Source organism: Festucalex cinctus, chromosome 17, assembly GCF_051991245.1.
Source record: "Festucalex cinctus isolate MCC-2025b chromosome 17, RoL_Fcin_1.0, whole genome shotgun sequence".
In the NCBI taxonomy this organism is placed as follows: domain Eukaryota; kingdom Metazoa; phylum Chordata; class Actinopteri; order Syngnathiformes; family Syngnathidae; genus Festucalex; species Festucalex cinctus.
Window position 1 is genome coordinate 979314 of NC_135427.1, and position 27463 is coordinate 1006776.

General features: G+C 39.5%; 3 protein-coding genes across 5 annotated transcripts in view; 1 reads left to right on the forward strand and 2 right to left on the reverse strand.

Annotated features, from left to right (window-relative positions):
- Nucleotides 1-1916, reverse strand: part of LOC144005088 (uncharacterized) — a 128638-nt gene extending 126722 nt beyond the window's left edge. The window contains exon 1 of one of the 2 annotated variants that reach the window (XM_077503000.1): nt 1466-1916. In XM_077503000.1, coding sequence (XP_077359126.1) covers nt 1466-1493 — 28 coding nt within the window. In that variant the 5' untranslated portion in view covers nt 1494-1916. Of the gene's footprint in view, nt 1-685; nt 988-1465 lie in introns of those variants that run through there. The other variant, XM_077502999.1, reaches the window with a different exon arrangement.
- Nucleotides 7-2912, forward strand: LOC144005087 (uncharacterized). Its single transcript, XM_077502998.1, has 4 exons — nt 7-619; nt 1013-1058; nt 1470-1695; nt 2161-2912. Exons 2-4 carry the CDS (start codon nt 1030-1032, stop codon nt 2347-2349), a joined length of 444 nt encoding a protein of 147 aa, XP_077359124.1. The 5' UTR covers nt 7-619; nt 1013-1029; the 3' UTR covers nt 2350-2912.
- On the reverse strand, nt 2436-27161 carry mpp2b (MAGUK p55 scaffold protein 2b). Of its 2 annotated transcripts, XM_077502996.1 has the most exons (13): nt 26855-27161; nt 22210-22289; nt 12939-13042; nt 10613-10765; nt 10239-10394; nt 9150-9377; nt 7553-7684; nt 7382-7484; nt 5973-6041; nt 5731-5892; nt 5447-5649; nt 5184-5312; nt 2436-4372 (listed from the first exon to the last, which is right to left on the reverse strand). In XM_077502996.1, exons 2-13 carry the CDS (start codon nt 22238-22240, stop codon nt 4196-4198), a joined length of 1647 nt encoding a protein of 548 aa, XP_077359122.1. In that variant the 5' UTR covers nt 22241-22289; nt 26855-27161; the 3' UTR covers nt 2436-4195. The 2 variants fall into 2 exon arrangements, with proteins under 2 accessions (XP_077359122.1, XP_077359120.1); XM_077502994.1 differs by lacking the exons at nt 22210-22289; nt 26855-27161 and adding an exon at nt 20534-20833.
- Nucleotides 27162-27463: the final 302 nt, after the last annotated feature.

Genomic DNA, 27463 nt, shown 5'->3' on the forward strand with positions numbered 1-27463 from the left:
AGTAGGTCTCCACGTTTAGAATGTTTTATACTCAGCGAAAGGCACCCTGAGAAAAAAAGCAGCGCTGTGATGACAACTGACACTGATAATATGACTATTGTGCAATTACAGTATATTGGTTAAGGGACAACCAAGTAAGGAGAAGGAGCCAGATGGACATGCATGCAAAAACAGACCCCTGTGTACCAGTGTGAAATCTGTTAACATTATTTCTGCAGCAGTAACTTCAATATTACAGCGCTAGCTAAACATCCAATCAGATCGCTCTAGTTCCTCCCCTATACTGCACACAACCACTAGAGGGCATACCTTCATGTCAGCTGTGAGGTCTTAGCCAATATCAGTAATTCAACCTGAGTCGATCCAATGTATGAACATTAAACAACGCGGCAAGCACCCTTTTTGTAAAAACAAAAACAAAATGTGTAGCAGTTGGACATTTATTGAGCAACGCAAACTTCTGATATCAACCCAGGAAACGTCTTAAGCAGGAAGTTGAAGTCCTGCCGCTGTAAACAAGACAATAGCGCTGTAAAAAGCCATCTTGCACTGAACGCTTTACCCTTTTGTAGCACACACCTCAGGAGATTTCAGGTTATGTTTGGAATTTCTCAATAAGGTAAGGCTCAAAATGACATTTAATTTGTTCAGTATGTTTTGTATAATTGTGTTTGAAAACTTTTACCTGCATTATATAGACTCAGCAAATACTGAAAAGTACAATGAGTCAACGATTTATAGGATGAAGGTCCAAAGAGTATGTTGCTCATTTGTGTTCCATTTCCAATGATACATACGCCTTTGTGGTTTGAACACTTGTCGGTGTCAAGTCTGCAGGTTCATCATACGTCACATAAGCCGGTTTAGTTTTGATGGATGAAAGTAGGCCATGTTTGATATTGCTTTAAGTGAACATCATAATAAAATTGGACTGTATTTTTCCACCGCAGTCTCAACATGCGACATACATCATAAAGAGCCATATTGTTTTTCTTTTCTTTGTTTTCTACAGTGTCTGTGCGGCCGGCCATGACCTTTGTGAATGTATTCCAATATTTGTGAGTAGTACCAGTGCAGAATGATGCAGCAGTGTCTCGAGATATGAGTAACCCAAATTACAAGTGTTTCAATATGCTAGCTGTCATTCAGACGTTTTCCGCACCTTGAATTGCTATCTGTGATGACAAATTCAACACACTCTCCCAGTTAAAGTTTACTTCCAAACTACACATAAAAGAGAATTACAGGTGTATCAAATAACCATTAAAGTCATACTTTAATGGTAATGGGAAATAAATGACAGTTGGGCTAATGCGTACCATGCATGCGATGCTGTAAACTACAATCCATTTTCGTGGGGGTAAAATATTTCAGCTATGAGTGCTTTCATTTTCACGTGGAACAAATTCAACTCATATCTCAAAACAGTGCTGAACAACTATCTAATTAGACATCAACTTCTTACCCAGGTTCCCTTGCTTGGTGGTGTCCATCGCTGTGGTTCTGCTCTGCTTCTACTTGCACGCCAAGAAGAAGCGTGCGGCGTATGACGTCACCATGGCAACCGTTCAAGAGGATGGCAGCTCCTCCATCCAAACCATTTCACGAGTTGAAGGCCAGGAGGTGGCAGAGAGGCACTGCGACAGACTGCCACCCCGCTACAGCACCACTGACCTCCCGCCACCTTACTCACTGGTGGGTTTAAATTATATAAATATATATTAGGCATGTCAAAATAAGCCCATTAAATTTGAAATTCCACAACTTCATGTTAAAAGGTTTGATAGCTCTTACTATGGATAGAAAAAAAATGCACTGAGCTGTCACCGTCTTACAAATGCAATTATGCCATCTAGTGGCAAATAATGACCCACACAAATCTATGACACTTGTTTTATACAGTACATCCTTTCAATTTCATCAAATATGAATTTGAAGTATCAATGACTAAAAGAGGCCACCATATCTCTATTAGCTCAACATTTTTCCCCCCACTTTCATGCCGAGTATGACAACTTATAAGTAAATTATTTAGAACTGATATATTTGCGATGCAATTCTTGATTAAATTTTTTTAGATTATATACATACAAGGGATGTCAAAATCAGTGCATTATTAATGCGTTAGCCTCAAGTTTTCAGATTCTAATCTCTTTCCAGTTTGACCCCAAGCTGACGGGCATCTGGCCAGGTGGCCCTCCCCCCACCTATGAGATGTATCCAATCACGTTGCCTCTGGCTCCTCATCTCTGGAGGACCACCTCGAGACCGCCATCTCCCTCTACCAGCCCCCACCCGCCCACAGGGCATCCGACATTTGAACCTTTACCGACACAGCGTGTTTCATGATGAACATGTTTTGTTGCTCTGCATCAAAAATTGAATGTCAATACAATGTAAATTTCCATCTGCACATACACACACCAACACTTGCCTTTGAGTGATAAGGATACTTTTTATTACAATACACTACTTGTAAGTTGAAGGTAAAATAAATATATGTTGTAGAGGTTGCCAATAGTGTTGTAACATGTTTTGAAAAATCCAATGAATGAATCCTTGGCTTTTTGAAACACCTTAAGGCAAAAATATGTATTTATATTGTACTGCATGTATGTCACAAATGACATCAACTAGAACAGAACATGAAAAGCTAACAAATGTGTCTGTCTACTTTCCTGCTAAAAATCACGTTTTTTTTTGTTATGCAATTCTCAGTGCTATAAACACAAGTAAACCAAGCAAGGTTGTGGCCAAAAGGTCGATGTTGGCTCGTTTTCGACAGTTCCATGTAGAGAAGTGCAGCAATATATGCCTAACGTGTTCTATTGCTGTTCATTTTCCAGGCGAGTGAAGAAACACAAGTAAAGCACATTTGTCAACAAATACAATCATACTATAAAATGAGGTGGCAAAATACATGGAATTTAATACAAATATCACACATTTGGTATGTTACCATCACCTACTTGTCTTTCTTTTAGCAATCCAATGTAAACATTACACTACATTAAGGATTTAAGATCCGGAAGCTAAAAGATAAATACACCCTTCCCACATAATGGACCTCACTAAACAAAGAATGGACATTCAACTACATTTTCTTGATCTAGGGGGAAACAATCAATGAATTGATTAAATGCTAATGTTGATTATTTTTGTTTATTGGGATGGGAGAATCGGAATGTTGTATTGACCAAAGATAATGACATGACATATGAATATGTCAATGTCCTATACAGCTGTTCTTCTTTTGACTTTAAAAAAATAAAATAAAATAAAAAACAAAAAAAATAAGAAATTAAAAAACAGACGGAATCAACAGCACCCACGCTGGCTACAGCCAAGTACTACATCCCATTTTAACCCTGTTGCGTCAGGATTCAATTACTGTTTTGTGGCATATTTGTAGTTATTTACATGCTTTCTTGGGGAACCAATTATCCATTTTTTGCTATTTCCATGCCTAGCCCAAATATAAGTACTGCTCTGACACCATCGTGTGGCATTTTGGTGCTAAGGAACAATGCTGAACAAATATGCAAATGCAACACTTATGATTATTGCTCGCTTTTTGCATGAACACAAAGATTTAAGACCGCTTCTCCATCAACATACAGACTTATGTTTCACTTTTAGCATTCCAGAATTTACCTTAAATTGTTGGCATAACACATCAATCTTATGTGTGACATGCTGAGGTGGAGTGAAGTAACTAACACAGATTCAGGCATTCGAGAGAAAAAGTCTTTTTCTTTGTCCAGAAATGGAGAAAAAAAAACAAAAATAACTAATTTTGGTTCAGTTAATTTGGAGTGAGGGTGAGGAGCTGTCTGATAGTAAAGCACCGGTTGTGCTTTGCTGCCATCTTGTGGCATCTATACAGAATTATAAAATTGCTCACCCCCTAAAGATCTTCGTATCCCGAGCCCCCTCAAAGACAAAAGAAAAAAAAAAATGGAGGTACATTGTAGCCCACCGTCAGTCCCACACAATGGCCTCAAAAATCTAGAACTCTGTTACCAAGTTTGCGCTTAGCTCTCCACCTATTCACAGGATTGCACTATAGACCAAGATCCAACTCTACAACCACTTCAGTATCAACAAAATGACAAATTAAGTACAACACAACTTACGTTCCCGCCCCTGAATGGTGCAAAAGCGAGCGAAATTTAATGGTCCACGGTGATCCAGCTCAAAAGACCCAGCTGACGGGCACCCACTGCTGCTCGTTTGACAGTTTTTCCATGGCGGCACGCACGCTCCGGAACGTGGCTTCGAGGCCGTCGTTGACGATGCACAGGTCAAAGTAATGTTCGTAGGCCCTCTTGATGCGCTCGCTCTCATCCACCGTCCTCTTGAGCTCAGAGTCCTGAAGGGTTTGGGGGGGAAGAATTTCGGTTTTGTAAGGCGCTCGTGGTTTCATTTTTCATTCATAGCAAGGACTAAGTCAGTATGCATTTCCGTCGACTAATAAAGACAAGGCATAAATGCACTTCACTTAATAAAAACTGAATTAAAGTCTACGGCCATTTTAGTTGATGAACAAAGACAAGACGAAAATGATATGATTTTATATAATACTGTCTCTGCGACACTATCATGTGACACACACTTTCAAGTCTGTCACTAATGAGCACATGACACAGACAGGAGGTGGATTCACGGTGACAAGTAAAAATCATCATAATCATAATTGTAGCATAAATCAAACAGCTACAATGGTTCCAACAATGATGTTAATCCAACCACTAACAATCCTGGCTAATTTACGGGCTCATTGGAGCCATGGTACACTTGTTGACATACTGTAATTGGGTGTCAAGTTGTTTTGCATCAAAAAGTTGAGAAATTTTTGTGATGTTTTAGAGCCAAAATTTTCAACATTATCTGTTTACAAAAAAAAAACAAAAAAAACAAAAACAAAAACATACATATACAGTATACAACAACAAGGGTAGAATGATTGTCCTGACAAGATTAAAACATTTACAGTTGTTGACTAAAACTAGACAAATGTCTTGGACTAAAATCAAGACTAAAATGCTCAATTTAAAGTTGACTAAACAAAAACAGAATTAATTTGACTGATTATGGTAAAAGCTAACAAGCATGACTGAAACTGGATTAAAAACTGACAAGTTTAAAAACGTCTGATAAAATCAGCACTGATTTGCACTCACCGTTAACTGTTTAGTTACCACTCCTGACTCGATGGCCGACCTGTTCATGGCCTTGAGGACCTCAAAATCGGGAGCCTCGATGAAAACGACGTAGGGCAGAAACTCAGACGTCCGTAGGACTTTGACAGCCTTGAGAAAATTTGAGGGGTTACTGTTGCTGCATCGTGCAAAACAGTTTGCCCAGAAAGTGTATTTCAAATTCATCCATGAAAATATCAACCAAATGCAAACATTCTGGACTTCCTGTGAGTAGATTCCTCTACCTGTGGGTTGACATCCAGTATGCAGATCTTGCCCGTTTCCGTAACCTCGTGTATGGAGTTGATTTTCGTACCATATAAGTTGCCGTCGTACTCGCCGTGCTCCAAGAAACGCCCGTTTTTGATGTCGCACTCCATTTCGCTGCGCGTCATGAAACAATACATTTGACCGTCTCTCTCGTCCACCTTTGGCTTTCGGCTGGTGACTTGAGGGGGGGGGAAAGCAGAGATGAGACGTAACGATCGGGGCGAGCCGCGCCATTCGTCCGGCGTATGTCGTCACTCACATGGGATGGTGGTGCCGTACCGCTGGGGATCCAACACCAGCAGCTTGTTCTTCAGACTGCGCCGGCCGACGCCCTGCGCGCCAATCAGGACCAGCGTCTTCCTTCTGAAGGGCGGCACCTTGGCAACCTCCTCGTAGATCCGCAGCTCATGACGGTCAAATTCTTCCAGAGAAACACCAATTGTTAGCAATTGGATTCTGTGTAGAAGGGAGGTCCAACTGCTTTTATTCCCTCCCAGGTACCTGCATTCTTGGTGGTTAAATACATCATCTTTTTCTTCTTTTTACCGCCCATTCCAGCACACAAAGGACCTGAGTGAAACACATTTACCATTCTTGGGTTTGCCAGCAATTTCAATGGAAGTAACAAGAGAACACATTGTAGATTTTCACAAGGAGTATCGGATGTTATACGCAGATGTAGCCACTAGATGGCACCATACAAACACTGAGTGTCCCTTTGTGTGGTTGTGAGAAAGAGGGAAAGATGTCTTTTTGTGAAGAGGCATAAACCTTTGTGTTTATAACACCCTCCCCCACCAAAGGGAAAAAAAACAGCTATCCAATATTTTGAACGGCCAATTTGTTGGTTTTAGATAAAGAGGGGGCAATGAAGGTCTTTCCCTGCTTCCAATGGTGTTTACAGTATGTCAATGGCTTGTTCTGCAGAAAGTGAAGTGCAGTTTTGTGACTCACCTCACAGCTTTTGTCTGCTAATGACTGTGCGCAACACATGAATGGAAAAAAGCTCTGCAAAGTTTGTGCTCAAGGCTCATATTTTAATTTTAAACTAACAGCTGCACCAGGTCATGTGTTCATTGAAACATGAAGTGTTTTATTTAATGATCCAGTTTCATCTGTAATTTAAATATGTAAATGAATTTCATGAAATAAAAGTGAAAAATCTCATGTCTACATAATCTTGCAACTACGTAATTTTGCAACTATACAATGGATCAATGTCCAATTATTCAATGTGATAAATACTAAATGCATGAAAACATTTTATTTTACCTTTTTAAATGCAGAAATTAGTGCAGCAGACATCACACGACTGGCGACGAAGGCTGCCATATTTTGCTCAACCCCACCACTTATTTGTATTTATAGCAAAGCAAATGACCAAATGTGATATATCAAATAATAATTAGGCTATTTTTGACAAAAATAAATTTTAAAAAGTGTCATGCACATCAAGTATTTTTCCATTTTACTGGTGTGTATATATATATATATATATATATATATATATATATATATATATATATATATATATTAGGAAATAATTCCTTAATTTGCTCAATAATGCAGGACTCTAGATTTAGGAAATGCATTTACAATGCTCGTTGAATATCGATCGTCAATCAATTAATCCTACCACGGCTGATTGCAAAACTGAATAATCGGCCTGAGCCCGTGCCACCTGAGTCATGCCAGTGCTCATTGCAAGCACTCCAGCGCTCATAGGCAGACTGGAGAGGTGACGTCTCGTGTGAAATGCATTCAGGATACGGAGCGGCACAGATGCTGTCTTTGTTCTCAGTGTCTTTATGCAAGCATGGGGTCAAATCTGCATAAATTTAAAGTGTTTCTCTCCGTCGGCTTTGTTGTTTGTGAGCTGACAGGAAGAGGCGTGTCGCCTCAAGTAGTACCTGCAGTTACGAGCTCCAGATCTCTCTTCACAAATGCTTTCCTCTTCTCCTCCAGGAGCTGACTTGGAATTAATCCGGCGCTACCTCCTTGGATGTGGCAGGCCTGAGAAAGACGCAAGATGAGCAACACCTCACCTATGCCTATGACTTTAAGCGGGAGGCTGTGCTGACCTGCCACCAGTTCAAGTCTTCCTGGTTGAAAATCTGTAGAATGTCTCCACTACAGAAGCTCAGTCCTGCCTCTTTACATGGAATCAAGTTATCGTGGGACGGGTCATAGTCAAAATGACACTTGACAAAAGCCTGGAACGACACAGTTGTGATTACATACAAAAAAGGAATCAAAACAGAAGTACATTTGCATATAGTTTATATAATACTGTTACCTCTCAAGGCTAAGCATTATTAATTTTGAACAATCAAATTGCTCTCCGTCTCAGTTTAAGGCTCATAACGACAATGTTCCCATGATAGGACACCAACAGAGAGAAACAAGGAGAGAGCCAGCGAGCCAAAATGCGTAGCCATGGAAACCATTCCCTCCCCCTTCTACCCTTGACGCCTTTTCTCATACTCCAGTGATGTATGATCAATTAAAAAATAAAAATAATAAAAATAAATAAATAAAATAAAAAATACACGCGCACACACACGCACCCCCACAGCTGTGTGTGTGTGTCTTGCTCTGAAACGTTTTAGATGCTTCAGCAGAAGGTGTGAGCTCAATGGATGGGACTGAGATTATGATCACAGGGCTAGGACAAAACAAAACAGTCTAGTAGACACTACCTTTTGAAATACTGACAATTGGAGTCACTTTACATTTTACAATTGGGGCATTTGGTATGGGAGGACCAAAAATGCCAAAATAATAAATACACAAAAAGCGGAAAAAATAAATAAATAATAATAAAAAAATAATACCACAAAAATGAATATAAATGAAAATATAAAGTAAATAAAATTAATGCGGAAATAAATAAGCAGGCATTATTTTCAGTATTATTTTGGCATATTTGAAGGCACTTGTGCCCAACTCAATTTATTTAAACTGTGCCGCAACAACAATAGAAACTGTCTCAGGCAAACAATATCTTAAATCATGGTGGCATGACAAACAATTGCATTCATGCTAACGAAGTCTCCACTACAGACAAAAACAGACCCCCCCCCCCTTTTTTTTTTTTTTGCAGGCCATTGGTTTGGAAAGCGGATGTTTGTTTGTTGGCTGACAAAACAATTGGCAGCCACTTTCCTCTTCAATGCCATCACTAAAAATGCTAATATTGAAACACTCGCTGCATATTTGATCGCATGGGATTAAATGTCAGGCAATCACTACAGTGCTATGCGAATCAGATAGCCATCTAAAATATCACTTTACATCTGGTTAAGTGACAAAAACAATGATTAAATATTGGAGATAATGTCACTTAGAACATCCAACTACAAAATGAGATTTTTGCTTACCTAACAACGTTAATGCTCAAAAAACCCAAAATCAATTTAAAAAACAACAACAACAACAACAAAAAAAACTTGTGCTTAGAACTTTTTTTTTTTTTTTTTTTTTTTTTTTTTTTTTTTTGTGTCTTGGCCATGGTAATTCATAATCACATTTTTTTTTGTTGAATTTTTCTTTTTCTTCAAAAATGCCAATTATGTGCCTAACAATTTTTTTTTCTGCTAGCATGCACAATTGCACATGCTGTGATCGTTAAGGTTTGTCCTACTTATTGGGACAAGATATGTGTATGTCTGAGCTGACCTGTCTGGGCGTGTGCGGCTCCTGGTAACTGGGCAGAATCTTGAGCACCACGCTGCCACTCGCCTCCTTCAGCATCTCCTGCAGGACTTTGGGGTCGTTGCCCACCTCCTTGCCGTTCACCTCCTTGATGATGTCACCCACGTGCAGCAGACCTTGCTGGTCAATCATGCCGCCGTGAAGGATCCGGGCGATCACAAGCTCGCCGCTCTCCACGCGGAACGTCACTCCCTTTTCAACACAAGTGTTTGTTTAAGGAGCATAATGAGTTCTAATAATTTTTCATTTCAGTTTATATTTATTTTGTTTTGACTTTTGCCTCAATGGATTTATGTCATACTGAACACCAGAAAAAATATGTTCAACACAAGGAAATTTAGAAGACTTTGAATTGACTCGGATTCCTTTCTTGAATATGATTTCAGATTAAGTTGATTTCTGTGTTTATGTTTTTTTTGTGCAATTGCTTAGTGGAGACAAACAGGGGTATATTTATTATTTTTGGTCCATTTCTATTTTTAATTAGTGTCGTTTTGGAAAAGGGGAAAACCATAAAAAAAATAACCTCTTTATATTAGTTTTAGCATTTAATAATAGATGAAGTATTTCTGGAGTGTAAAATGGAAAAAAAGAAAGAAAAAAAAAAGGCAAACAGTAAGGTATTGAGCTTTAAACTACAATTCCCACTACTACAATGAAAAAGCAGCCAAAAACAAGTTAATAATATCAGTCAAAAGTTAACAATGAAAACAGAAACCCAAGTGATTTTTTTTTAAGTTAATCATTTTCCACTTCTGCACATCTGAATAGTAATACTGAAACAAATTTTTAGTTTTCAACAAGCATTCAAAAAAGAAAAAAGAAAAAGAAAAAAGAGCCTGGACATTAGAATATTTTAAAGCAGAAGGAGGTCTATACAGTACTTAGCAATGACACCGAGTATTTATCCACAAACTAATAAACTGACTACAGATAAATCTCTATTTTGTGTCATGGAATGGAATCATTTTCCCCCTTCTTATAAACAAGGCTACAAAAAGAAAAAAAAAAAATCTAGTTGCAGGTTGATGAGTTTATTCATCAGCTACTTACAAGGTGCTCACCAGACACCTTGCGGATGCCCACCATCCGGACAGCATCAGGCGGCACGGGTTGGCTGTTGAGGGCTGCGTCCATGAAGGCGCAAGGGCTGGGAGGAGGAGTCTCATAATTTTTGGAAGCGACGGAATCATGCGTCTCCAGGAGAGACTTTATGAGGGAGGGAAAAAAAAGATGCAAGAAAATGTTGAGGGTCACAGTAATGTGATGGCAATAATCACGCTACAATGCAAATACAAAGACTCTCTGACTTGAGCTCACTACAGCCATGAAGCTTACAGGAACTTCGAATCAATCATATTGATGCTGGCGCAGCATGCGCCATTAAGCCTAAACTCCAATCCAGGCCTTATTTAGATTTTGGAGACCTGAAAGTGAGGCTCCTTCAGGATGCGGACCAGCTCGTCGGCTGCTTGGCTCCTGCGTGTCAGAGGGCTGAGCTCCTTGAGGATTTCCTGGACCAGCTCCACGTTGTTCTCCCTCACCGCCTCCAGCTTGGGCTCCTCCAAGCGCTCATGAGCCTTGGGATTTATGAGGACAAAGTAGATTGTACAAGAGGTGAATTTTGGCCAACGCATATTAGCATGTGTATATTTCCCAGTCTTTTGCTGAGCTGTTGATTCCAATTTAATTACAAGTGAAAATAACAATGACCACTATCAGTAGCAACCGCTCAGCACATACTAGTACCTTGTACATTTTTCTGTGTGCTCTGAGAAACATTAATATTTCAGGCAACCATGAATTTTTCACTTTCTCCTCCTCTACAGTCAAGGACATATGGTTTCTATATTTCCGATCCAGGGTCAGCAGCAAACAATGAGTTATTCTCAGACCCTTTGCAAGTTACGTACATTATTCATTGCAGTCAGTCCATTTTCATAAGGACATCTACGCTACAAAGCTTGGAAATCAACTGCAGAACCTATTGATGTGAGACATCTAAATGTATTTATAGCTTGAGCAGGCTTTGTGGGAGACTTCAACATCACATTCGTACCTGATGTCGTCATATGTTAACGTGTTGACGACTCACAATGTCCATATACCGTGCCACATAAATAGAATGTAACTCTTGAAGTAACTTGCTTTCCAACACTCATTTTTAAAATCAAGTCATCAGTAAAGTGAGTTACTTTTTCAAGGCAACTAACACTAGTGTTATGAATGACATTTCACGTTATCAGGATATCACTGACACAGGATTGCTTTTCAGTCCATGAGCTCCAATTATATCTTCAATTCATTCAATCCAATGTTGAACGGATCGCTCAATATCATGCCCAGCAGACTCAAACCTTGACATCCTGTTTTCCACTGTAGCACGTCCACTAAATGCCAAACTGTCATAAAATAACTGATAACCGCTTGATACTGTATTGTTTTACAAATTGAGCTTGTTCGAGAAAACATTGAACATAAATGTGAAAAGTGTCCCAACTCTTGCTGCAATTTCGGCTCAGTTAGTGAGTTGGAACTTTCAGCCTGCTGCCTTGTGACATCTCATACTGAGCTTATTGTGCCGCCAATCACTGATCTGATTCTGTACAGTTATAAACCAGGCTGATTGCCTCATTCTATTGCAAGCACGGTGCAATCAATGCAATTCACCAAAGGCATCTAGCAGGAGAATCACTTTTTTTTTTTTTTTTTTTTTAAAGTCCATCTGGTCACGTGAACTTCCTTGCTAGCACGCAAGAGCTTGGTGAAGTGTTTAAGGATCCACCACTGGAGTCAAGAGTGTCTGTAATCCCGGGGGGGGAAAAATGTCATGCATCAACCACGAGCCTTCTTCACTCATAGCGTTCCTGCAGAGACTAGTCACTTCCAGTTAAGCTCTATTTTTTTATGGGTTTGAGGCACTGTCAGAAATAAACACTGCCATCATTACTAATAATGAAGACATTTCATAAACGAACATGTCTAACGTTGAATGCATTTGGAGTACCTCAGCACATGTTACTTCTTGTCCCCCGCACACATTGCTGTTGCTCTTGGCAAGTAAACCACCAAAAAGACCGTCTGCCACTGCAGCATCTAATTCAATTTATCTTCAGATACTTCAAAAAGAGTAACTGCATGCAAAAGGTATTACATTTTTGTGTGAATTTGAAGGGCAAGTTTTGATCCATAAGGCAAGAATGGGTTTACAGCATAACCGTTAAATTTAATTTCCATGTCAAGTTCAAAGCAGGAAGTGTACTTGTAAGAGGGAAGTTTTAGGGCAGGGCAACGTGTCAGAACTGCAACAATTTTGGTAATTGTGCTGGTTAAATCTTGGACTGACATCCTAATTCAACTTTTTTATTCTCTAATCAAGAGAACATAATGTAATAAGATCAAACATACTGTGAATCATGTAGCCTTCAAAAACTGCTACGCAAATAAATGGAAAAAATTATGTCAATGAAAAGTGAAGGATCGTATTGATCAACGCGTTTAGTGCCAAGTGTTTGCTGCTCACTCAAGGGCTCCCTCCTAATTAGAAGTTACCTTGCGTCACGCATCAAGGAGAACTACTCTGCTCTTTGACAGCCTTATAACCTTTTGTTCCAGCAGCTCATTAGAATGACGGGCATGAAGAAAACTGCAAACATTGCTGTCGTTCCCTTTTACTCCAAATATTAGCAATGACACGACTGTTTAAATGTCAACTGTGCAACAAGTTGTTGAGAGTTATGATTTTGTTCTCACCACTGGGCTCTCCATGATGCCTTTGAGGAAGATGAGGTCCAAGTCGTTGGCGGTTGTAGAGTTGATGCTGTCACTCAGCGTGTCCAAAGCCTGATGATGCATGACTGCACACAAGACACACAAGAAAAGAACTTATTTTTCTCTCAAATGTTCCATATTAGGGAATCTCTAGAATTCTGAAGAATGTGTGTTATAGACTAGAGTGATAACAACAAGGCAGTGTTACCTAGTGGCCTAAGCTAGGCTTATAATAAGTTTTGCAAACTTTTCTGAGGTAAGCTTCTATGTATTACTCGCATTTTTGTTTTGCTATTCACAACACTGCGAATAGCTCAAGACCGCAAACAGCAGAAGGTGAAGTTGATCCAGTCGCGGCTAATTTGCTAGCTAAAGAAAATGAGAAAGCTTATTGCTACTGGCCATTTAGACAGGACACATCTAAACCACAAATCATATAGATAAAGGTTAGAACTTATTATGGCATGCTTCAACAACAGTTCAGAATATTTATAACTACATACTAGCAGAAAGTGAACAGATGAGGTTTGCTAGCAAAATCGCAACATCAGCTAACATTTTGAGCTACTGGACTAGCTTGTTTATATTGCTCAACAAGAACTCATAAGCTGTTATCTATTTTGGTTGTTTTAATTAGCTCGTACATTATAAAGAGGTTTAGTTTCCAATAAAAAGCTAATGAATAAAGTCAGTAGGCCTATCAAATAATCCACATTTGATAGTTGTGACAATAGTTGCGAGAGAGAGAGTCTACAAATAACTGCAAAACTGAAGATACTGCCAAATCACACACTGCACCAAACAACTCTTTTACAAGCCGACTTGTTCCAAATGGGAATACAGGATGCGATAAAGACTCGCACGTCAATGCTAAACAAATCACAGAGCTGAGTATGAGAAGCACTCACTATAACACAAAGCTGTGTCAACATTTATCTTGATAAAGAACCACTAATGCAACTGTCAGTGGCTAAGTCAAATATTGGAGTAGTCAAAAGTAATACAGGTTTACACGACACAAATCAGACAAGGATGGGATTCGAACCCAAGCGTGCAGAGCACAATGGATAAGCAGTGCATTGCCTTAACCTCCCAGCGACCTCGTCTGACAATGACACATTAGTCCTGGTGGCACTTTGATATGCAAGAAGAACATTCTACAGCTTCACTGTTTATCCAATTATTATTCGTTTCCTGAGCCTGCCACGTCAAAGCACCTAATTTCCATATTATGTAACTAGAAAAAGCAACTGGAAAACCCCAGGTAAACAGAATGCGGGGTTGTGTGTGCGCGCGGCAGAATCCACAAATCATCATTTCTTTTCATTTTTCGGTGGCAATCGAAAATCCATGAAATGGAGAGGGAAAAAAAAAAAGAAAAAAAAAAAAGAAAAAAAAAAGACTATTTTGCTATTTGTTTTTGATCTAATACAAAAACAAAATGATTAAATGGCCTCCAAGTCAGTCATAATGCAATGAAACAATAAGCTACTAGTACTATTCATTGTTAAAATAAAACACAAATAAGCTCTCATTTTCACTTTTTTGATTGACAATTGAAAAAACTGACAACGATTCAGCAGCCAACTCAATTCTTTAAGCTAACCCTAACCAGACTCTGTCCGTCACAATTCTTAACACATACAAAATGAGCTGATAGACATTTTAATTAACAAAGACTGATTTACATTATGCGAGAGTGATTACAAGCGCCACAATGCACACTTCATTTCACGTCACGTCTCCACATCTCGACAACGGAGTTCTGTGCCACATGTTGAGCAGGCCCTCAAAGCCAAAATAAAGGACACAAGTCACATCTTGGCTTCGCCTCAAGATGAGACGGAAGCCAGACAGGCAATAACATCGTCAGAAGCTGACGACCTTGCTCATTCATTACACCGTCCTTCCGCCCTGTCGCAGGATAATTTCAAAGCAAATTGAGTTACTAATTGCATGAGTCTTCTGCGGTCAAGTATTTTCTTTGTGTTTGGCCTCCAGTGACAACAGTTGCCCTCAAGCCGGAGCGAATGCCAGATTTGCACCTGGCCGAGCACATCAAACCAGCGGGCTCAACTTACAAGCGCTGCCTAATTCTCTTTAATCACATCAAACTCTTGCTTTTTGCCACTTTTGGTCTGACTCTGCTTATACTTAAAATGTGACAGCGTCAATCACTCTTGCCATAATAGCTTTTTGGCTCATTCTATTATAAACTCAGCAATCATGGTGAAATTCACATCTGAGTGTCAACAAAACAATGAGCAAGGACATGCACTTGTGATATTATCGTTGGTTGGAAGTCACAGAGAAATCGAGGCGTGAAAATAATACAGCATAGAGCGTGTCTGGGGTTGTATGATTACTCACAGAGATCATTACAAATCGACGTCCTTTCTCTTGTTCATTTATCAGCGCCGAAGAAAAGGGACCAGAGGAGTGATTGCACTGCATTATTTACCCTTTCCTGTCCTAATCCTTGTTTTGTGGGGACATTAGGATTTCAGGTGAGAAACTCATGTAGCGTCACAGGCATTAGAAAATTGAAAGCCTACTTTCTTTTAATCTGTAGTGTACCATGCTTTCTCAATGAGCATTTACACTAGTGGGGCCTTGACATTCAATTGAAATGAATGGATATACCATTAATCCATTCCAGTCTCCCCCAAAACCCAATAGAAAAAAAAATGCCATGTGTTTTACATTGTTCTTTGTCAAGAATCTTTCATCTATTTATCTAAGGCTGTGACAATAACTTCAATATTGTGATATTGAAATGGCCACAATATCATTGTCGTCATGCCATGATATTAAAAGTGGCACGTCTGTTAAAAAAGTGAGGTTGTATTTTATTTGTGCAGTTTGAGCACTCCTTGGTGTTTAATTTTATTAGTGCAGTTTAATTTTCATTAGGAATGTTTTGGCCACAACGTTGAGCGCTCACTTGTACCAGCAAATATATTATTCTTTTTTGGCAATATCGTGAGTTTTCTCAACAATCTCCCCGCAACAACATGATAATTAGCATAGCATAAGGTTTGCATCGTGATATTTATCATGTTGTTATGTTTGGATGTCATTAGTTCTCTACTATTAGCCAAACTGCTGCTTGTGAGTGCCAACATCCAGAACTTGAATCTCAAAATGTTTGCTCGTAAGTCAAACTAAAAACTGTATCTTGAAAAAGCCACAGGCCCGGTCACTCAAGGCACTGTGTCAGTTCAATCATCTTAGTAAAAAAAATATATATATATATATATATATTTACCCAAATGATACACCTTCCAACAGGTTGATTAGTAAATTTTCCAATAAAATACATGATTCATTAACTTGAATTATACACTCCAAGGAAAGATAAATGGTAAATGTCACTTCATTTATATAGCACTTCACCTTACAAGGCCCTCAAAGCGTTTTACACCTGCTGATGCCACAGCATCAGGAGCTACTGGGGGTTCAGTACCTTGATCAAGTATGCTTCGACGTGGTCACAATGACACGGCGTCAAACCCGCAACCTCTGGGTCGGGAGACGACCACTACCACTGAGCCATGCCTCCCCACAGATTCAAATGGTTGTGCCATTCAGATCTCTAATAACAATAATCCAGGGTGATGGCCTCTGGCATCACTTGTCAACAAAAAACGAACATGCAATTACAAGCAAAGCAAATTAAAAAGTGGTTGGTGTGCCCTCCGAAGAGAGCAACAATTAAAGGCAATGTCACGGAGGCTGCTGAAAAATCGAGGCGGTTATTGTTTGTGCTTCGACCACAGCAGGGGGGAGACCGTGAACCTCTTACAAAGCATTTAGCGAAGGTTGCCTTGTTGCTATGGGGTTGGCGTTTTGGGACACAGAGAGGAGGCTAAGAGGTGTGCAAATCTCATTCTCAAGAGGTTCTTAGAGCCACGATGGGGTGCTGATTTCTAATTATCAAATAAATCAACGTCATTACGATCAAGTCGTCAGGTCGTTAAAGATGGATGTCCAAGAGAGAGGCTGAAACATTTTATTGACTCGAGTCACCTGGTGAATCATTTCTGATTTAATGAGGCCTTCATCAGTCATTATGCTGAGCGTGAGACTTTCCATGCTGACGTGCTTGCAGGCTCGGAAGCTTACATGCAAAAACATATCAATTTTGTATAATTGAGTCAACATGCTCTGGTTAGAATAGTGTTGATGCAAAGAGAGGGCTTGTGATGAGTTTTTAAATCAGCCTCCACCAACCTTAGGAATAAGTTGGAATAACACCCTGTATTAACGCAAGTCATGCATAACACTTTTTTTTTTTTTTTTTTTTGGACTCACTACTGACGCATTTGTATTGGCAAAAACAGCTAGTCAGATTGGGCTCCGAGTGTGCCCGGCTGATACCATCTGGGTGACATAAACCACAAAAGGCTTTTCATAAGTCAAGCACAAAAACAACAGTAGAAATGATCTTATCACACCATCTTGCTGTGGTTAAACTTTAATATACGTACTACGCAGTTCCCACTTTGCTTCAGTTCTCTCTTCGCTTGCTGCTATCAGCCTCATCATCAGATCTGTCTACTCCCTTGCCGTGTTGTGATTTCTCCCCCATTGTTATTGTTGCATCTTAAGACTACAGAAAAAGCTCCATCCCTCTGAGCGCCACCCTAGACCTTGTTGGTACTTCCAGAAGCAGTTGGTCTGCTAGAGTCGTAGTCAATACGACACCAACTGAGACCAAGGACATGAATGAAAATATCAAGTCTTAGACAAGACCAGAATTTTTGGTGGTCATTATTGTCAAGACCATATCAAAGATAAATCACAGGAAAGAGAAAGAAAGAAAAAACGTAAAAATTTAAAAATCTTAAAAATATTGCTGTTTTTTTTTTCAATATAGTACAATGAAACAAGTCTCAAAGCAAACCGTTTGCTCCCTCTTCCGTGCTCCAGTTAAGAAGTGACCTGCCCCCCCCCCCCCCCCCCCCCACCCCCATTCTGGTTAATATTGCGTTTGTAGAATAAGAGTTAATCAGCAAAATTCAGCAGTTTTTATCAATATAAGGCGGCAATTTTGCCACTTACCGTCAAGTGAAAATGACATCACAGTTGCTCAGGTCTCAGGTAACAACCAATCACAGTGCAGTTTCAGAAAATAGGAGGAGAGGTGTGATTGGTCGTTGCCTGATATCTAAGCATCTGTGATGTCAACATCAAGTGGCAAAATGGCCGCCCTGTGAGATGGATAAAAATGGCTGTATTTTGCTGCATAACTCATATTCTACATATGTAATATGAATCACAATGTCATGTTTAGACGAGTGAGGCCACATATAACATATTGTCAAGAAATGTTTAATGTTGACTTACCCTTTAAATGAGGACTGGCTGACTCCAAAATAAAGGAAGAACTCTTAAAAGCGCTAAACATTCATCATCCAGAGCATCAGTGGACTTAACATGTCTTTGAAGCAACCATCCCTCACTCATTCACCTTTTCGGCTGCCTGAAGGTCACAAGCAGCTGCCATTAAATCTGTCCAACAGTGCTGCAAGAAATTAAATGTCACTGTGAAAATTTCATCCACACAAACTCTCCTAAACTTTGTTTTTTGTTTTTTGTTTTGTTTCAAGTGCTCGTCCGGTTTTTGTGCAGCTGGAGTGCTGTAATATATTGCCAGCGAACAATGTGGGCGAAATAATTGCAAGTGTCAGCACATTAACACGTGCCGTGGGCCCAAGCAGCCCACGATGATCTCTGATAGGCTCGACCAGCTCACTTCACTTGATGATCCAACACCTCAATCTGAATTCATGACAATTGTATGGATTATTTGCATATGTGTCCGTGTATGAGAGCGAGAGAGGGACAGTATTCAAAGGTTGTAAACAAAGACGCGTGTTAAGGCATGGCGTCTCCGATGAGAGCACTACAGCATATGAATGAGCTCATTACCCATCATGAATGTACAAACTCAGACACTTCCCCCCCATAGAAAATTATGGCTGTCACTACTGTCAAGTCACATTGCAGCTCAGAGGCTTTTGTTGCTACTCAGTCCGCAGTGTGACATATGCAGCACACATAACAATGTAACTTTACGCGTATTTAAATGGACGCCATGAGACATGGCGCCGCCTAACTTAATCTGGCAACCACGACCATTTTAAATGTACCTTTAACAATTTACGGTCACGGAGAACAATTTATGCAAGCACACAGTATATAAATAATCCTGCACACACACAGGGTATTATTGTGCAGTATGAACACGATACAATATGGATGAACTGTCAATTATGAATGGCATGTTTATGGTACTTCCAACTTTATGGTACTGGCAAATGTGTGCATTTTAAGATGACATACAAAAAAACTACAATGTCCAATGATGAAAATATTTCAACATTTCTGTTCTTGAAATGACCAGTTAAAAAACAAAACAAAAAAAACATTAGCGCTGCCAGCCTGTCACAATTGACTATTTTTTTTAATCGATTAATCTCTCGATTATTTAATCAAATAATCAACTAATTGGATTCATTTTAATTTTGCATTAAAGTGTATAACAAAAACTTTTTCCCTGATCACTGTTTATTAACCAGTGATTGATGTTTTTTTGTACTTCATATTTGTATAATGATTTTTTTTTTTTTAAAGGGGCTTGATGTACTGTGTTACAGATTCATTCATTGTTTTAAATTAAAATAAAAAAATAATATTTGCAAATGTCTTATTTTGATGAAACAGTATATAATTCAATAGGCTGAAATCAGAGGATTTGGACAACTTTAAATTAAAAAATGGCTCCAAACGATTACTCAATTATTAAAATAGTTGTCTTCTAATTTGAAATTTGATTACTTGTAGTTTATCTTCCCCTCACTCCATTTCAGGCCAGGTTGGGTATTTTTTTTTTTTTTTTGAAAAATTCATATCTTGTTTATGTTGATTGTTGCCTAAAATGAATTCATAAAATAAATCAATAAAAAATAACTTCTCAATTAATTTTGAGAGCTCTAAAATATAGGACTCATGAGAACGCAACATAAACGGCACCAAGCACTAAATATTCTTAACAGCTCATAACTTTCCATTTTAACTTGCAGATAAACTTCTGGCAAAACTTTTTTCCCTCATCAACATCTAAAATGGAGGAACATGTTTTGAGGGAAAAATAGCTTCCGAATTAGAACGAAAACCTTTTCCCATTGTTTGTTTATCCACACTGTTTAAACACTACACGAATAAGATCAGCTTATCTTAAAGTAAACAACTTTCCACAGCAACATCAGAACTTTCTCCCACTTTCCGTCACGCTCCATCGCACTCAGCCGGGCAATCAACGTGTGCAGTGCCGCTGCCGCCGTGTGACATTCCTGCCATCTTTAAGCATCCGTCGCTGTCCTTGTACTGTGCTCCCGTGCATGCCTGCGCTGCCCTGGGCCCCATTTCTGTCACTACATGTCATCGTCACCCAAGAGGTACAAACAGACTCCCGGCTTCTCCGTTGCATTTAAATGGCTTTACATCATAAACCTGCGCTAATTAATGACATACAGGTGAACACGCCACAAAGCATCGGAACCCGCTCTTACCTCCTCCCCCTAGCTTCATTTCCAGGCCCTCCAGGCAGAAGGCCGAGTCCCCTTCCTCAAGGGAGAGTCTTCCAAACAGACTGCCAGCCATGGTGACCAACACCTCACCACAGAGCGCTCACGCCCAATATTGTGTGTTTGTGTGTGTGAGGGTGAGCTCGCCCCCTCTCCTCCTCCTCCTGCCAAACAGCTCCTGGCTCTTTTCCTCCCTCTCCACCTGCTCTTGACGTGAGCGCGCGCGAGCTACGCCTGGCTGGGCGTCTTCTCCTCCGCATGAATGAACGCGGACGACAGGCTCGTGTGCATGAGTAGACCGGAGAGAGAGTAAAAGGGGGGAAGGAAATAGGAAGTGTGATGCTTACTCGGGGAGGAGGAAGGGAGGGAAGGGAAAGGAGGCTGGGCGATTTTCCTGGAGGCTTCCCCGTGGGGATTAAATGGTGGCAGAGGAGCAACACTGAGACTGGTCAAAAGGAGGCGGTACAAAAGGAGAAGAATCATAAATGAGCAATAAACCTTTCGCCGAGATGACATCACCGACGGGCAAACATCATCAGCCGTGCCAACACGCAACGAGATTAAGGACATTTGTCTTTGTGCTGAAGGGAAGAAATGTATATGAAGGTGAAGAGGCGACCTTTCGCCACTTTTTGCTTCAAGCCTGCTCAAAAATAAGCTAAAAAAAAATGCCTTGTGAAATGTAAAAAGTACTTACTGTGTGGCTTGGAAAAACAGTTTGTTTTTGTCATGCCAAACTGAGCCCTTGGCTCGAGGACAATTCACAAATTTTTACTCACTCGCAGTAAATCTGAGTGCAAGAGCAAAACATAACGCCAAGTGCACAGTAAAATAACACAGATATAATAGACAATGGATGATACCGGTGTCACTGTCAATTTTTACAATCGATTAAAATGTCAATTATTCAATCGGTTAACCAACTAATCAGATACATTTAAATTTTGCATTAAAGTGTAATAAAAAAAAGGTCCCCAAACCCCCCGCCCCGTGATTGGTTTTTACTTCATAGTCGTACAGTAGTTGATGATGTTGTGCTACGTTACCGTATAGTCATTGTTTTCCAAAGCAAAACAGATGTTTGTAAATGTCTTACTTTGATTAAACAACAGATAGTCTTCTTTGATGGACTACAGAAGTCAGTCAACAATTAACTGCTGATATGCTGAAATCAGAGGATTTGAACAATTTTTTTTTTTGGCAATAGTCCACAAGTCACCATGGACAGGCTTAATTGAACACACATTGAGCCATATGAAATAAAATATCTTAGCGCAAGTCGACCATTGACGTAAACTGGCAATGCATGAGTGACGAGCACCAGAAAAATCCTCCAAGGCGTGACTAATTAAGACTTTAGTTGGGGCGAACCATTAGCCAGCTCATTAAGTCACATTAGAACTGGTGAGATGAGATACACGTCTGAGGTGCTGGAAGCTTTCACTATCGCTTGCACACTTTCAACATCTTCGCGGCTGATGCTCTCCCTCTCGGCTGCATCGACAAATAAATACCTTTTTGACAGCGGCCGTTGGATTTGAAGTACCGTACATTTTTTGCCGTGTGCTGCATTAATTTATCACACAGGTGTGCCAAGTGGTGGCTGCTGAGAGCGTGTGCAGTACACAGATGCTCTTGTCACAGTTGATGAAGCCACTTACCGGTGTCAGAAAAAGACGTTGCCACGGGCATTGTATGATTTGTTTTTTCCTTGTGTCCTCCGTCAAGCTTGCTGGGTCAACTGTGAAAGAAAAGACAAAACTGAAGTATCGATTGGCAAATCAAAATCTCCAGCATGAAGGCAGTTGGCAGAAAATAAATACTGTACGAGACATGAATAATCTTGGCGTTCCGCTTTCAGATCCTCACATGAATAACTTGGTTGAATATTCTGTCTGCAATGATAAGATGTCTAAAGCAAGATAATCTGGCCAATGGTGAGCCTTCGACCAAAGTCAACAAAGGCCTGATTATCGGAAGGATCTAAAGATTATCCTAAAAAGATTAGCCAGTAAGGTGAGGTGTGCTAACAACTGTTTTCTGAAAACAGCCATGCCCAACAAACGTGAATGTGAATTATTTTCAATGCTTACTATTTAAAATTCTTGCTTCTTGTACTACTTTTTCCATCAGCAGTCTGGATTCCCTGCCGCACCACACTGCCTCGTACAGATCAGTTTCAGTACTACAAAATACTTCAGGTTTGAGGGAACAGACTTTATGACTTAAGTAGTTTCTTTTAGTAGGAAGCAATTCGCTGTTGGCCATGAAAAAATAAAGCCGATTTTAATGGTCTAAACATGCGTAAAGTGAAAACACTAAATTTAGCACATGCATCAGTCCTGAACAAAAGCAAAAAAATAAAATAATTTTAATATTAGTTCATATGTAAATTTTTTTTTATATATATATGTCTTAGCATATCGACCTTATTTCCCGTGACAACAAAAACAAATGGCTCCCTTCCATAACAGCAGTCACAACTATCGTGTTTTCAATCTGTCCAAACAAGCTCCCACCCACACTAACTGCTATCTAACTCACTTTGGAACTATTAATAGACATCCCTGCAGTTACTGCCCTTGTGCCCGTGGGGGAATATTACTAACAGATGGAAAGATTGAACGAGCCGGTGAGTGGGCAGGCCAGCCAACGTTTGGCTTAGAGAGGATCTGTTGATTCTAATTGATCCATTTAACATCAGGCAGCATGAGAACGAACACCCGGGGATCCAAAACTGGCTTGTCAGGTGACGTGGCACTGGCGAAATCCACACTTTAAATAGCGATATGGGGTTGTAGGAATATAAACAGTATAATCAATAGTCACACGATTAGAAGAAGAGAAAACACGGACTGTGGTCGTGGTCGTAAAGCAACACATGCATCGAGTGGGAGGGTCCAATGGGTTTAAATCGCAGGGATGAAGAAAGTACACAGCTGTTGAACTAAGATGCCAGTAGGAGATGATGCTAATTTCTGGTTGCTATGACAATATCTTGCCATGGTAGATGCAGTGCTACGGCAGCCTCAGCAATGTCAATAGAGGGTAACATTTAAGTAAATAAATCAACCTCACATTAAACTTTTAAATGATCATTGGGTCGTCATCATCATCATCACTGAACAGCAAAATTTCCATTCTCCGGTTTTTAAATGAATTGGTTTACCTTATATTTACACTACAAGTATTGTTATATTTGATAAACACTCTCGTATGCTAAAAAGGGCTTTGGTAAAATTGATCAACGTGGATTAGGTCCTTCGCGTTCCGCCCACGGGATCCTGTGTTTGCACTTGGAAATGAACAGAGCTTGTTAAAAGTATGCAGAGGCCACAAGGCAGCTCGGAAGCCAAAGCCGATTTCAACAGAGCTTTGTTGGGAATTTAGAACAGAATGGGGTTGTGAACTGCCTTTTTTTTTTTTTTAAACCCTCTTTTTAGCATTGTAATAAAATGAATTGGAATATGATTGATTCATCTCTGTTGGTTTCACATTTTTGGCTTAAAGTGGTGGCATTGATCGTTGTAATCATGCGCTACAATCAAGAAGTAGTCTTGAGAGAACTCGTGAGAGATTGACTAAAAAGGCAATTCAGTCTATGGGATACGCTAGAAAGATGCATGAGAGTAACATAGCTAAATGTAATGAGGTAAAAGTAATGTTTTAAAAAAATATTCAAGTAAAAGTAATGAGTAAAATGAAAAGCAAAAATTATGCTCCATGCATTTAAACTACTTTGATAAATACAATTAGGGCAAAAACACTACCCATCTCTGGCTGTAGCTCTAATGGTAACATACGCTAACATGAGGGGTGCGCAAAAAAAAAAAAAAAAAAAAAAAAAAAAAAAAAAAAGATTCATAAAAGAATCTGGTGTGGCACGGACATGTTCTGGAATGTTCATCACTCCATTAGCATTGAATCCGCTTACATATCTAACTTTTAGTGATCAGTGTAATTTTGCTATTAAGGACCAAGCCTCCAAGCCTCAACACAATAGCAAAAATTCAGCAACGGACAACCCTCCTCATTTTTATAACTGCAGTAAATACAACACACTTTAATACCATTTCAAATTACCCTCAACAAAATTCTAATGGAAAATGTGGCTAACAGATTAACCAAATCATTTCGTTCAGGTCAGCATGACAATGTGCATCATCAAATAGAAGCTAATGGGTAGACCTGAATAATTACTCAAATTCATATTGACATTGCACTGTAGTAGAAGGCAATTTTCAAATCGCAAAGGCGATAAATACATTATACATAGATAGTAATGCAGATTAATATCTCACCTGCATTTGCCAAAATATACATGGGGAGAGGACAATTAGATTACTTTTTAAAATCATTTAGCCCGATTAAACGAAAAATATTTTGACATTATATATAGTCTTGCGCAATGACAAGTGCCAGCGCAGGTCAATTTGACGGCCGCCTCAAGCCGTTTCCACAGTGCAGCAGCGTGTAAACAACACGCGCACAAAAAGAGCGGCCAAACAAGTCTTAATCCACATATGGAGCCTGGCGTCAGGCCTAAAAATAACCCCGTGCTCCCACAGGTTCAACTCCTCTCATTACTTTACAGGGAAAACTGCCGTATCCAAGACAACCGTGAGCAGCTCCTCACTTTTCTCCCCCGGTGCATTGCCATGGCAACAAGGGAAACGGCGTAGAATAATGAGGACGGAATTAAAGCTGATGCTATTTAAAGATTTGACCATCTTAATTACAGAGTTGATCAGGTTTACAGTATATTGAGTAACCGGCTAAAGTTCAGATCTCATACTGACTGTAAAAAATAATTTATTAATTTTTTTTAATTCAAAAAAATTAAATGAGGCTGAATAATAATTTGCATACCACCATCACACATAGACTAAACCCTTATACAATATGAGCAGCTAAAACAACAATAAAAAAATAAAATAAAAAAAGAAAAGTCATGTATACTGAATAGCACAGCGTGGCTCAAGGCAAAATACTGAGAATCTCCACAGGAGAAGCTTGTACATTCACCAACCAATGAATACAAAAAGCCACAAAACAGACAATCCAGTCGTCGTAGAGATGTTTTAGTGTGGGGGGTGGCGGGGAAGCATATTTTTAGCATTTTCTAAAAGCAAATGTGCTATTTTTAACTGCATTTGTAAATACGCTGCAATGATGATTCATTCTTCAGTGACGAATGAGGTTCAGACGATGCTGACGATTGTTATGAATAATGCCAAAATAGTCCTGATTGTGGATATGATACTATAAAAAGGTTGATTGAACCTGATTTAAAAACCCTCTTGAGTGAATGTGAAGTAAAGGACAATACACTTGTAAAAAGTCATGGAAGTATAACGTTTCAGTCAGGGATTTCAGAGCCAACTTTAGAATGCTTAAATTAATCCTCCAAGATCCACATTATATAGAGGAAAGAAAAAAAAAAAAAAAAAAAAAGTCTTTAAAATGAAATGTGTGGAAGAGATACAGGGTCATCATTGCATCTCCTCACTGATACCCCTGAACAAAGAGAACCATATTATCTCATTTGTTTAGAGGTTGACTTGTCACGCATGACAATGGTGTAATTAAAATATTTATTTGAATACTGTTTCTAGTATACATACTGTATATTGATTCTAATTTATTTAAATAGTTCAATTGCAGTTGAGTCAGGAGTGAAATGACCATTAATGAAACAAACCCTAACATTCACCTTCTCAATGTTTCTTAAAAAGTAAGACTCCTCAAAAAAGCTTGAAATTGACATTACGGTCACCCTTTTTAAAAGTAATGTTAAGTTTCACCGATTTGAATGTTAGCAAGAGCGCCTCAAAACTGACCACGTGCCCTCAATGTGCGCATGCGCAAACGCCAGCGCCTAAAAAAAAAATATACATAATTAAAATATAAATGTCAGTACTGTATACTTTCCCATATTACATTTACAGCTCATAAACTCATTTGTAAATAATACACCTCAAATGATGCCGTTGGATATACATGTCACGTTTAAGGAGGCGCCTGACGTCACTGCACAGGTGCTATGGGGTCAATTATGCTAACACAACACACAATTAATTATGGCCACTAATTAGCCTTTTTATACGAAGGAATCAATTCAATGTAGCTCAATGTTTTTTGGTCTAACTATGGACATACGCAGGGATTTTCTCGTCATATAATTGGCAATTATGTTAAGTAAAACGCAAACACTCGTATAAAATGAAAATAAAAACCCAACGACAGTCTGGCCTTTTTTTTTGTCTTCGACGTTCCTTCAATTTGAGAAAGGGCTTTCCCGCTCACCTTATCCGGCTGCCGCGTCCCTGAAAGCAGCTTGTGGACGTCGCTCGGCTCGGTGCTGCTGGTGGCGGCGGGCAGGTCTCGGTTAATCCGCGCAGTTACTTCCAGGCGCCAGCGGCAACCCACTCAGCGTGCTTCTTATTTTTGGAAGAGACCTTGCCTTTAAGACGAGGAAATCACTTCGTTGAAGGTTTAAACCGTCCCGTTTCTTCAAGGTGGTTCAATGAGGTTCGCTGATGGAGGATAAACGCGACGGTATTGTAGAACAACACACGCGAGTGCGAGAGTGTACCGTGGTTCGGAGCCTATTGTCAGCTGAAATTAATGAGCTGCCACTTGGTAAGACAGCGAACTCTAATGGCGGGAACTTGCATTACACCCAACTCGTTAACTGCTGTACACTTGGAAAATAAAATGATTTATTTTATTTGGATCGATGGACAAGAAGTCAATTAGCTAATTGACCAAATACAGTGGTAACACGGTTGTTTTTTGTGAAACTGATTTTGTCAGGCCGTAATTAAATAAAGTCGTTTGCCCATCCTTGAATAAAAACTGTATTGAATCAATACGTTTATGCCATTATTTCCTTTATTGTAAAGTTACTCTCCT